Here is a 12,597-nt window from a genome sequence, read left to right on the forward strand (position 1 = left end):
GGTGAGCAGTATTTCCCCCGGCACCTTCCCGTTCATTTTAAATCTCCGAGGTCCCAAAAAGCCACCTCTTTCTGTGTGGAGGCAAGTATCCTCCAGGCAGTCCACACTGAGCCTCATCCTCTACCTCAAAGCGTCCCAGCTGTCACCTGTGTTCCCTTGCATGGGCTGGGCTTGTGGCCGGGAGGGTGGTGTGGCCACCAGAACCTGGAGTTCTGGCCAGTTGGCTCATTTCTCTTACTGAGGCTGCTGTTGTCCCTCAGCTCTTCCGGGACATCCAGACTGCCACACAAACACTCCGAAGAGTGTATCTGGCCTGTGTTCTCTGGTGACAACTGCTGTGTGACTGGGTTCCCGCCCCGGTCCCCGACAGCGCTGGCTTCATTTGCCCTCTGACCTCATTAGAGACCAGGGAGGACAGCATTTTACTCTTTCAAGCCATCGTTCCCTCCCAGCTGGAGGATGCTTCCACATCCCCCCCAGCTGGGCTTAAATGGCTCTGACTAGCCCTGCCCCAGCGCCTTGGCACCTGGGACTTCATTTCCCCACCGAGGCACCTTTGTCCCAGTGGCCCCACCTCAGCAGCAGGGCAGGAGGCCACGGCACACGCTCTCACCTCACACCTGCGAAACAGGTATGTCAGTTAAGAGCATCTTCCTGATCTACCGTGCTCCCTTGCAAAAATTCTTCAGTCCAGGAGTTCAGTGTCTCTCCCCTAAAAAACTCTAGTGACTGGGCAGAGCCCCCCCCTCCCCGCCACTGATACATTAGCCCCCAAACAAGCAAGAACCAGAATTTACAAACACTGGGTACATTTCAAGAATGAACCAAAAGAAGCTCCTTCCCGCCCTCCATTCTGGCATTTGGCCTCCGGTGTCCCTGGGAGTCTGAGGCAGCTCTGCCTCCAGCCGGGTGCTCCCGGGCTGCCACAACAGCCACATTAAGGCTGAATAAGAGGGGGAGCCTGCGTCGATCTGGGACCCCGAGACCCTGTGGCATCCATACTGTACTTGTCTTCCCCGTGACAAGACCACACAACTGCTGAAGACTACCTGCCTGCAAAAGGCCTCAAGATTAGGCATGTTGTCCAACTGTTAGAGCTCAAGCAGATGCACACACACATTCAGGGCAGGAAAACGAAAACTCCAAAACCACCAAAGCTGCCGGCTATGGAGCTCAGGCTCACGGGCTCTGCTCAGGCAGGCAGGGGAGGGTCCAGAGGCAAACAACTTGCTGTGAGCCCAGGCTAAAGACAAATGTGAACGTAGTCCTGACTGGGCCCAAAGAGCTGAGGGACTGAGAGCCACCAACACGGCAGGATTCTGAACTACATATACCCGGGCCGGGAAGCTGACCTAGAGCATTTGCGTGCGTGCAGTGGGGAAAAGTCTTCCATTGACTGAGGAAAAACTTGATTAAACCAGGAGAACAGGATTAAAAATCCATCCTCTGACAAAGGCTTTACTGACAACTTTCCATACAGTTAGTCAAAAAATAAAAAAATACAGAACACAGCAGACAGTATCTCGTACACTAGAAATCAACGTGACAGGAGTCCCTTTTCTCATTGCTGTTAAAACAAAAGACAAAAAACAAAAAACACAACCCTAAAATCTAAGAACTTAGTTTTGGTGGGGGGTCGGGACTCTGGTCCCCCATTAAATGAACCAAAATAACCCAGCAGAGAATTCAAACCAAGGGGGTAGGATGTGGGGAGGGGGTGGTGGTCAGATCTTAAAATAACTGCTTTTGTGACACAAATGCGGAGCTGGAAACAGGTTTGGGCTAGGCAGTGTCTCTCACTATAACTATCACCATGTGTTCTTCTTCTAGCTTGCCCAATGTCCTCAGTGCGGACTGGAGGTACTGCTGTGAAAAGTCGCAGGGCGGGAAGGCGTAGAGCATGCCCGTGCTGTCTCTGCCCTTGGACCCACCCACCGGCAGGCTGATCACCCCCGCCGCCTGCTTCTGTTTCAAGTAGGAGACCAGGTTCCTGAGAAGCCGCCTCTGTAAGCCTGGCTCCACCGCGGGCATCCCCTCAGTGCCAGGCCCGCTGGGGGTCGCCTGGGTGGCTAGGAGCACCGCATAGCCATTGGGGCTCCCCTGCTTGATCCGCCGCGTGACCTCGTCGAGCTTGGGCTGGTCCAGTCGCAGACGCTGGGCGATCTTCAGCTGGGTCAGCTTGCTCCCGGAAGTGTGGTCTTTGAGGAGGCCCGTGATAACCCCCTGGTCCCCCTCTAGGATGTGCATAGATGTCGGGAAGCAGCTGTTTTTCAACACTAGGAGCCCATTCCAACCCAGCTGCAGTGTCTGGGCATACTCGGAAAGATTCTTGAGCTTTTTGGTCTCGTGTTTTGGCTCTTCCAGAGGCTTGGGCTCAGCCTCAGCGGTCCGATGATTGCGCTCGCTCTCTCGGGTCTTCTTCCCGTGGGAAGAGTCTGGAGCCTCGTGGTGGTGGTGGTGGCTCCGCTCCTCAGCCCCATGTCTGCTGTTGCTGAGGGAGTTGCTGCTGGACTCCTTGGGCCCGTCACTGGAGTGGTTCTCCTTACGGCTGCGCTCAGGGGTGCGGTCAGAGCCCCGGTCCACCTGCTGCCCACCACCCTTGGTCCTGCTCCGTTCCTCATAAGGGGAGTGGGTTGTCCTCCCGCGCTCACTGGAAAGGCTCCTCCGCTTCCGCCTCTCCTCCCAGGGCTTGGGCAGGCCCCGGTCCCCATCTCCCCAGCGCTCCCCACTCCGGCTGCGCACCGACCGGCTGTAGCCCTCCAGGCTGTTTCGGCGGTCGGAGCTTTTACTAGGGCTGGTCCAGTCCCCTTCCAAAAAGGTCCGGTCTCGGTCTGAGTACAGGAGGTGTGGGGGGGTCCTATCCCGCACCCGTAGGTCTGCATCCAGGTTTCGGTGCCGGGTATACCCGTCGGGGAGCAGCTCGTAATGCACAGGGAGGGGTGAAGGCTGGTACTGCTGGGGATACCGAGTCTCCTCTGCTTTGGCAAAATCCACGCGCAGCCTCCGGTCTGGACCACCCAAGGGAAAGCCCCTCATTTTTGCACAGGCGGCCTGAGCTGCATCCAAGCTCTCGTACTGGATGTAGGCAAAGCTATCTCCCTTGACGTGATCAATGGTCCGAATGCTCCCAAAGCGGTCAAACTCCCGGGCCAGAGCGGCCAGTGACGTGTTAGGTCCCAGGCCGCCCACCCAGAGACGAGTGGTGGGGTTGGCCTTGCCGTAGCCTATCTTAATGGGGTTTCGGCCAATCACCCGGCCCGACATGGCCACCTTAGCCCTGTGGGCCATGTCCAGGTTCTGGAACTTGAGGAAGGCATACGCACCACCCTGGCCTCGGGCAGGCCTCTTGATGACCACCTCCTCAATGATGCCGTACTTCTCAAAGGCCCGCCGCAACTCCACCTCCGATACGCTGTGGTCCAGGTTCCCGATGAACAGGTTGCGCGTGGCCCGCTGGTCGTCCTCAGGCATCAGGTCCTCCTCGCACACGGCGGGGTAGCCGTAGGGGCGCCCGCGGTCGTCGTATAGCCCGTAGTAGTCCAGGGCCCGCTCCCGGGATAGCCCCACCGCGGCGGCCGCGGCAGCATCCAGGGCAAAGGCCGCCGCGGCGTGGCGGGCGCGGGGCTCCCGCAGCGGCGGGGCGGCCACTGGGGACAGCGAGCGCTGCTTGTACTGGTAGCCGCCGTGCAGGGGCAGGTAGCCGAGCGGGTCGGCGGGCGCGGGCGGCCCCGGGGGCGGCGTGGAGGCGGCAGCGCTGCTGCTGCTGCTTCGCCGGCTGCTCCCGCCGCCGCCGCCGCCGCCGCCGCCGCCACCGCGCAGGTACACGGGCTCCACCTTGAGCGGCCGGTCGTAGAGCAGCAGCTGGCGGGCCAGGGCGTGCTGGCGGGCCTCGCGTGCGTCCTGCGGGTGCCGGAAGTTCACGTAGGCCACGCGGCCCAGCTCTGGCGTGTGCGACAGGCGCAGGCTGATCTCGCCGAAGCGCTTGAACTGGTGGAAGAGCCGGTCCTCGAGGTGCTCGGCGGGCAGCGCGGGGCTCAGGCTGCTGATGAGCAGCGTCTTGTACTCGGGCGCGGCCGCCGACGAGCCGGGACCCGCGGGCTCGGCCCCGGGCGGCGGCGGCGGTGGTGGCAGCGGAGACGCGCGGGGTGAAGCACCTGAAGCGCCTGGGTCCCCGGAGGCCTTGCCGCCGCGTGCCCCGCCGCCGGCGCCCGAGCCCGAGGAGCGGCCGCTGCTCGCACGGTGATTTGCGTCCCCCGCGCCGCGGCCGTCGCGATGCCCACCCCCGCCGCCCCCGCTACCGCGGGGTTTGTCGCGAGCCCGCGCTGGAACGGGATGCTTGGCGCCGCCCGAGGCCTTGTGCGCCGCCCGCCGCCCGCCCGCCTCCGCCTCCCGTTCGCGCTCCCGCGGCCGCTTGGCCGACGATGACGAGCCGCGCCCGCTCGGGCTCGAGTCTCGCTCGCTCTGCCTCTTCATGGCGCCGGCGCGGCGGGCGGGCGGGCGGCCCGCAGGCCCCTCACAGCGGCGGCGGCGGCGGCCGAGGAGGCAGCGCCCCCGGCGCCGCCATCTTGGACAAAAGGACTCGGCGCGGCGGTGGCGGCGGGGCGGGGCGGGAGCGGCGCCCAGGGGCTGGGCGTCGCGTTATCAGGCTGCGCCGGACTGTCACGTGACCCCGCAGCGGGCGGGGCGAGAGTTGCGCCGGGCGTACGTCATCGGAATGCGCCGCCCCGTGTCACGTGATCCCGGGGCGGGCGGGCGGGCGTGAGCTCTGACGCCACCGCGCGGCCAAGGGGCCGGGCTACGCGGAGATCAGGGACCTCGCGAGAGCACGGTCCCCGACCCCAGCCGGCTGCAGGCCCTAGGCCTCCGGCTTCCGGCTCGGGGGTCCGCGTTGCGTAGAATGGGAGTGGCAGCGTCTGTGGGCGCTGGGCTCCCTGGTCTGGTCTTGACCCAGCGCGGCCTCTTTACGTGGCATCCCCCCAATCCCCACCACAGCATCTCCCGACTGTGGTCCGGGATCGACAGGCGCGAGAACCTAAGCACGCCGCTCCCTAGGCCCCGTCTAGGACCCACGCCCCACAAAGCAGACATTCTCCGCGTTCAGGTATCACCTGCAGCGGTCCCCGGAAAGGCCGCGACGACCATGGGCTATGAATGTAAAAGGCGAGGCCCTTTTGGGTTCAGGCAGAGAGATACCCGAGCCAACAACCTACCTGCCGTTTACCGAGGGGGAATAGGCTCCTTGGCGCCACGGCGTCCACCCTCTGCTGTGGCCTCCCGAGCAGATGGTGGGCTGTAAGGGCAGGGCCACGGAGCCAAGGGCGAAGAGAAGGCCAAACCCAGTAGTTACCACAGCTTGCCACGCTTACCTCTCGCTGACCAGTGCCTTTCCATCCACCTCCAGGGCCAGGACCTCTTCTCCAGAGGTGAGGTGCGGGGAGAATCCTGCCCAGGTGCCCAAGCCCCCTTGGGAAGGTTTCATTCTCCAGAGAGCTGCTGGACGCATCGCAAAAACCGACCCAACTTCTGCAAGGAAACCGTGGGGGTGGGAAGAGCCTACCGGTTCCTTCTCCCACAATCATAAATAAAGCACCTCCTGGAGCAGCTGAGGCAGGTGCAAGGGGAAAGCTCTTACAAGGAACACCTGTAACAAAGAAACACCTGTAACGTTGCCTGATCTGAACTCCACTTCCAGAATGAGTTAACCCTTTGTAGATCACCTTGGGGGTCAGCCCTACAGCGGTAGTGGTTGGTTTACCCTGCGCCTGTGTTCAGTGTGGCCTGTAGGCCACGGCTATTCACCTCCTAAGACTAATGTCTTCAGCTGTGGATCTTCCTAGCACTTGTTCGGGGTTCAGGACACTGCACTTTGTCAGATCTTAATAGCCCACCTAATTCCTCCAAACAAGGAAGTCTTCGCTCGAGAAGTAGCTCAACCTTCTTGCTTCCCTCCTAGAAACAAGGTATTGAAGATGTGCTGGTTGTCATCAGTGGATGCCACAGCAGGTGGGAACAGGGCCTATGGAGGTAAACTGAATTTAGCAGCATAAACGATGTGACCTGAAGTCTTCCTTGGAAAGCATTGCTTTAGTCCTTCCCTTCAGCTGGTCTCCGCAGGCCCGAGAAGCAGAGGGGTCTCCACCAAGTCACAGCTCATGCTGACAATTGGGTTTCCCAAAGCCAACCCCGGAGAGGAACTGAAAAACCAGACTCTGGGGACGAGAGACTTCACTGTTGGGACTTACCTTGGGTAAACAAGGCAGAAGGCAGCCTCTCACTGACTTTGTATAAACCAACCCCTGCAAATCTTACAAAACCCCAATTAGGCATCAAAAGCTTGGGACTGACATGAGGCCACAAACTCAGATGACCAAGTAGATGGCCAGATCTGGACAGTGGTTGGTGGAGGTAGCCAGGCCAAGAGCATGTTTAGAAATGTGATGGTACTAAACACCGGCAGTTACTGAGGTCATCCTCCCAGAAGGCCACACTAAATCGACCCTCCATCCTGCTCGGGCACAGCCCCGATAAGCCCCTCCCTCGTACACCAGATTCAACCCCCGTGCCCTGCAAGAAGCCGCATGGCCTCTGGCTCCTCTCCTGTGACTTCCACTCGAAGTCACCTCAGGGTGGCGCATCAGGCGCAGCCACCTCCTGGGCTCGCCTCCACTCCTGCACCAGCCCCCCTTCCCCCCACGCCTCAGCCCGTGTCCTGCCCTGGCATCTCCAGCCCTGGTCGCCGAGGGACAAATGTGAAGGTATCAGACAATTCTTTGTTAACTGGAAAGCATAAACTGGTGGGATCTTCATTAGGGTTGAAATCCTATTTCAGATTCACTTTAATTCTCCAAGGACAGCTAGAAATTTTCTTCCTTTAATAAAAAATTCCCAGACACACTTTAAAGTCCTAGAGTAAACCAGCAACAGAACAAAGTGAATCCCCCCCAAGGGGGGCGCTGGAGAGCCAGCATCATCAGGAAAGCTCCAGGCTTCACACCTGACATTGTCAGGAGCCCGCCTAAAAAATAAATTACAAAAAGGCTGTGGGGAAGAGGCAGGTGAGCTGCTTTCCCCTCAGGTGCAGCAGGGATCAGGCAGACTACAAATCAGTCCGTGAACTGGCTGCCTTGGGGGCATATTTAGGCATCAGTTCATTAATCTTCCGGATGTAGTCGGACTTCTCCGCACAGCCTTTGCACGTCTCCCCCCAGTCGTCCAGGATCTTCTTGAGCTCTTTCACCCGGAGCTTCTTCAGGTCCACTGTGCTCAGGTCGATCTGCTTGTCTGGAGGAAAGAGCAGGGAGAGCTGGTGGGAGTGGCCACAGACCCCCCCCCACCCCTAGTCCCAGGATGGGTCACCCCTGCACAGCCCCCCAACCCTTAAAACAAGCAGCCCTACTGGTCAGAGGGGGACAGACATTTCTAGACACCTGCGGTGCGTGTCAGTGCCCACCGCCCTGACCTGCGGGAACTGGCCCGAGGCCCCTTCACCAGAAGGCTGGTCTCACCCTGGCGGCGTCCACCCGGATGTGCAGTGCTGCCCGGCCCGGGACGGAGGCCATGTGGTCCTTACAGGACAAACCTCACAGGAGAAATGAGGTTCCCACTCCCCCAGGTGCCCTGACAACTAGTCACTCACTGTAGAGTGACAGCTCCAGGGTGACAGAACAGACAGATCTCCTAGCTCCAATTTCCCAACACAGACCCTGGTCAGGAGCTTACTCCCCGTGGCCACTCGTGACCACAGACCAGGAGCCAACCGCACCTGTCGCAGGTCCCTCTCAGGAGACCAGGCATCCTGGACACAAGTGGGCAACCATGGGCCCTTGGACACTCGCGTCACAATAAAATATGCTGGTGTTGTTTGAATTTTATAGACAACTATTTCTGGTCCTGACTCAGAGGACGTGGCCTGCTTTTTTCCTCTGTTCAATAAAAGGGGTGCCGCAGCGCCCGGAACGCTTGGGTCTGCCTGTCTGCACACAGCATTTCCCTTCAAAATAATAAAGATCGCTGGGCCTTCAGCAGGACGAGCCTATTAAGACCAAGTCAGGCCACATCCCTTCTCTGCTCAAAACCCCATGTTCCCAGGGGCTGGGTGGTTCAGTTGGTTAAGCATCCGACTCTTGATTTTGGCTCAGGTCATGATTTCAGGGTCATGGGACTGAGCCCCGCATCGGGCTCTGTGCTCAGTGGGGCACCTGCTCGAGATTCTCCCTCTGCCCCCCCCGCACTCTTCCTCTAAAATAAATAAATCTTAAAAAAAAAAAAGATCTCTCTGCGGTCCCCCCACAAACCAACAAACCATGTTCCCAACTTCACTCAGACTAAAGACCTGAAGCCAAATCACCAACCTGCAAGGCCCTCTGTGACCCGTCCCCCCGTCATCCACCACCTATCTCCTCTGCCTGCAATGCTCTTCCATTAGCTCCTCTTGGCTGATCTTCTACCGCCTTCAAAGTCTGCTGAATGCCACCTCCTCCGTGAGGCCTATTCTGCCAGATCCGTACCCCCCGACCCGCTACTGCACGCACTCGCCGTGGCTCTCGTTTCTCACCCGCCTCTCCCAGCTAGCATGCCTGAGCGCGAGGCTCCGTGGTGGGTCCGTAAAGCCTGGCCACACTCACCATACTTCAGCTCACAGATCTGGCTGTCCTTCTTCTTGAGCTTCTCACAGACCTTCTCCACGGGGATGTGGTGGGCCAGGGGCTTGGACACCTCGTTGATGATTTTAGTGGCAGCGTCCTCTGTGGCCCCGATGTAGTAGCACTGCAGCGAGAGAGGACAATGGCCTTCAGGCGGTTCCACTTGAGAGCCTTCTCCTCTGCAACACTGACAGCTCAAAACCTCTCTGGCAGGGCCTCCTGTTCCCACGCCCTGCCTTTACTGGCGGTCACATTCGGTCAGTGTGAACCCCGGGCTCTCAACACATGCTCGGTCCCAGAGCTGGCAGCCTCCAAATAAGTTTACGAGTTACCAGGATTCAGACCTTTAAACAGAGACGAACAAACCAGCGACTGCCAGGGAAATTAAAGCTACAAAAGTCCTCGTTTTATAAGGGCTCTTGTCCTCAATTCGGCCCTAGCCCATCCTGTGCCCACTTTGTTGTCTTCTCGTGTCCTCACACATGGCCTCCTCTGCGCTCACAATGGCTGGTCCCTCTGGGGGGGATGCTCTTCCCCGCTCCCCCCCCCAAACAATGATCACTCTTCCTCCGAGAGATTCTTGACTATTCTGCCTAAATCAGCGCCCACCCTCTCTGCCAGAGCACCCTGGTCATTTTCTCCAGGACACTCATCCCATGGCATCATTTGCCTGTTATTTCTCCCCACTGATCCTCCCAGTGTCCAGCACACAGTAGGTGCTTAATCAATACTAACATGAGAAAAAAACATCCTAACTGCAGGATGCATGAAAGCACTCGCGTCCCGCACCAGCATACTGACACAACAGCGCACCTCCTGAACGCAAGTGGGCAGGGCCAGCCAGGGAGGGGAACAGGCTACTCACCAACCGATTCTCTTTGCCTCTTGCTTCCTGACAGAATTTTGTAAGTTCTTTTTCAATAGAGGATGGTGAAAATGTGACATCTCTGTCTTTGAGGTCCTGATAAAATCTTCCCAGATAAGAGATACAGACTGGAAAAGAGAGGGAAAGGAGATGCTCAGCAATCACCAAGTTGCACCCCAGTCCACCAGGAGGGAACTCCGTCAGCAATTTTAATAGGAGACACGGAGGTGAGTTTTTCCATCACCGGGGTTTCTCAGGTACCCTAACAGGCCGAACCCAGCTCCAGGTTGCTGGGGTCCCCTGGTACACCCAGGGCACGCGGGCATCGAGCATCACCCAATGACCCACACACGGCTCCTCCCTGCTCCTTCCACAAAGTTTAAGCCGAGACTGAACACGTGTCCTTGATATGGACTCACTGTGACCTCATAAGAGGCCAAACCGGAGAGCGAAGACAAAAACGATCCAAATGCTTCTCATTTCCAAACACAACACCAAACCCCGAGGTGCGGCTTCGCAAGCCCACTGGACCCGGCGCGGCGCTCACAGCCGGCCCTAGGGGCTCCCGACCTGAGCCAGGGAGAGCCTCTGCCCAGAGGTGGGAAAGGACAAAAACTCCGGCGTTATCTCAGTGTCAAGACAAGTTTTCTGTACGATCTAGTCCCAACTTTTTCTTGTCGGACCAGTTTCCTAGGCCCGGGAACTGTTTTCTAGCCGGCGTCTGCCCCTCCTCGGGCGGACGCCGCTGGGACCGGCCGCCGCCCCCTCCCGTTCCAGCCCCGGCCTCTCGGCCGTTCTGTGGTGTTCAGCGCCGCCGCCAGGCCGGCCTTGGCGCGCGGACCCCGGCCCCGCCGCACCTTCGCAGTCGCCCGGCCGCAGGCTCCGGCCACCCGGCAGCACGCTCAGAGCCAGCGCCACCGCCAGCCCGTGCGTAGCCCACATCCTCCGCCGCCGCCGCCGCCGCCGCCGCCCGACTGAACCGCGCCTGCCGTGCGGCGCTTCCTCCAGGTCCCGGCGCGCGCCGTAGTTCCCCATTGGCGGGCTGCCCCCGCGCCCTCCCACACGCCGCGCTCGTATTGGTCCACGCGCCTCGGAGCCCAGACGGGCGGCTCCACGCTACCCTTCCCTATTGGCTGGTAGCGTCGCCCGCCCTTGGCCCTAGACAGTTGTCGGCCGCTGATTGAACCAGGGCGTCCGGCAGGAAGCGGCCGCGGGGGTGGCGGAAGCGGCCCGGGCCGCCATCTTGAGTAGGGGCAGCGGCCGTGCCTGAAGACGCAACCTCGCACAGGAGTGGGGTTCGGCCGCAGCCTCGCGCGTGCTGAATTATCCCGAGTACCCCTTGCTGTGGGTTCCACGCCGGCCCGAAAAACCCCGCGGACATCCTCTCCCGGGGCCCCGACTGATGGCGCAGGCCAGCGGCTCTGGAGTCAGCCGCGGCCCAAAGGGCAGGCTCCGGGGAAGTTTCTTTACTTTTCATTTTTTCAAACGATCCCGTGGGTGGGGGACCTCGGCTTCGGGGACCGCCCGCGAGGCCTGATGACCAGGTCCGAAGGTCCGCATTGGGCCGGAGGCCGCCTTGTTCGGGCTGACTGGACACCGGCCAGGGTGGACAGACGCTGAGCTGGAGGACTTCCCATAGGAAGGGCCCCCGCTCCGAGCTGCCGTCCTAGGCCCCAGGGAAGCGCCTGGCCCGGTTAGGCGCTGTGGCTGTGCGATCCGAGCCGGCCCGCCGCGGTGGGGAGCTGAAGGGCTGGCCCGCCGCCTCTGGCGGGGACGCTCCGGGGGCCCCTGGCTGCCGGGGGCGCCTCCTGAGTAGGGAGGGGCGTGCCAGTCAGCGGACAGGCGCTGGAGGGGGTTTCCTCTTTGGCTGCCCTCCTTTCAGGTGCTACCTGTGTCAAGGCAGGACGTTGGAAAAGGCTGGCTCTGTGCTCCGGGCAGAGGGATTTCTATGGGGCTAAAGGGCTTGGAGCCCAGCGACAAGGGTTGGAGAGGGGCACTTGGGCTGCTCCCATTCAGTGAATTCAGTGGGTCAGTATCAGGTATTCATCTTTAATTCACATCACAGCAGTCAAGGGAGTGGGGAAAGGGGGAAAAATCAAGTGGCAGATATTTACATCTAAAATTCACATTACTTGTTGGATTTAGAACATGCTACCACAATATATACAGTAAAATACCTCTTGGGACACTAGTACAAATTTTTTTTCTTTTAACTTTGCTTTCTGGTACAGGTAAGATCATTTTTAAATCACTTTTTTAAACATAAATACACAAAAGAAATGATTAGAAGTCTTATTTTAAATAAGCACAGAATGCCAGAGGTTAAAAACACATTTATAGGGCTGAATACCAATTGGACATCACACTCTATACATTTTTTGCTCAAATTCCTGTACAAATACACAGCATTCAAATAAGTATTTACAAATAAGCTTGAAAGAATGAAAATCAGTATTTCACAATCTTTTCAGAGGATTCTCATTTCTGGCCTCCCACTTCCCCTCAGACTGGCGTTCTCCAACAAAAGGGATTTGGATTATGTCCTTTTCATCCAGTTAAGGAAAATGGAAAGGGAAAAAACAAACCTAGCTCACCTTGCGTAAAAAGGCAAGGCCAAACCAACCCACACTCCCCTCCCTACCATCCTGTGTCACCAGGTGGAGAAGGTCGATGTTCTTATGTGATGACTGCCTTGTCCAGGGATTGATATTCAGAAGCCCTAAAATCTAAAGATGCCCTCCTACCTAAGACTCACACCTAGAGCTAGCTCCCGACCCTCTAACACTTGTGAACACCAGATGTTCCTGGCCTGCCCTCTGAGGTTGGGGCTGCCATGACTGACCCACTCTGCCTGGAGCCATCCTTATAGTATCAGGAAGGACCCACACTGGTGGGAAGCACCCCCCAGGTGCCCTGAGGGTAATGTGGCCCTCCATCTTTCCCAATAGGCTAGTTGCTGGCATTCCTGTTCAATAGGCTGGCGTTTGTGTACAAGAGAAGAACACCCTGACCAGCGTTGTCTGTTTGGAAAGAGGGACTGTAGGGAAGGGATGGGGGTCTAGGGCCCGGGGCCTGGCCACAGAGTCTGGC

At 58.8% G+C, this 12,597-nt stretch overlaps 2 protein-coding genes across 2 annotated transcripts; both read right to left on the bottom strand.

Moving 5' to 3' along the window:
* Positions 1-1,412: 1,412 nt before the first annotated feature.
* On the bottom strand, positions 1,413-4,533 carry RBM15B (RNA binding motif protein 15B). Its single transcript, XM_034997306.1, has one exon. The coding sequence runs from the start codon at positions 4,471-4,473 to the stop codon at positions 1,783-1,785; it is 2,691 nt and encodes an 896-aa protein (XP_034853197.1). The 5' UTR covers positions 4,474-4,533; the 3' UTR covers positions 1,413-1,782.
* A 2,285-nt stretch (positions 4,534-6,818) lies between these two features.
* On the bottom strand, positions 6,819-10,557 carry MANF (mesencephalic astrocyte derived neurotrophic factor). Its single transcript, XM_034997307.1, has 4 exons — positions 10,365-10,557; positions 9,508-9,635; positions 8,625-8,766; positions 6,819-7,281 (listed from the first exon to the last, which is right to left on the bottom strand). Exons 1-4 carry the CDS (start codon positions 10,540-10,542, stop codon positions 7,097-7,099), a joined length of 633 nt encoding a protein of 210 aa, XP_034853198.1. The 5' UTR covers positions 10,543-10,557; the 3' UTR covers positions 6,819-7,096.
* Between the last annotated feature and the right edge of the window lie 2,040 nt (positions 10,558-12,597).

Source organism: Mirounga leonina, unplaced genomic scaffold (assembly GCF_011800145.1).
Source record: "Mirounga leonina isolate KUSES-001 unplaced genomic scaffold, KU_Mleo_1.0 Mir_94, whole genome shotgun sequence".
In the NCBI taxonomy this organism is placed as follows: domain Eukaryota; kingdom Metazoa; phylum Chordata; class Mammalia; order Carnivora; family Phocidae; genus Mirounga; species Mirounga leonina.

Bases quoted from the DNA above. Each gene is read 5' to 3' on its own strand.
- RBM15B (XM_034997306.1), bottom strand. From the start codon at position 4,473: ATGAAGAGGCAGAGCGAGCGAGACTCGAGCCCGAGCGGGCGCGGCTCG.
- MANF (XM_034997307.1), bottom strand. From the start codon at position 10,542: ATGGGGAACTACGGCGCGCGCCGGGACCTGGAGGAAGCGCCGCACGGC. The intron at 9,636-10,364 runs GTGCGGCGGGGC...TCTCTTTTCCAG, and splicing joins GCGGCCGGGCGACTGCGAAG to TCTGTATCTCTTATCTGGGA. The intron at 7,282-8,624 runs GTGAGTGTGGCC...TCTTTCCTCCAG, and splicing joins GATCTGTGAGCTGAAGTATG to ACAAGCAGATCGACCTGAGC.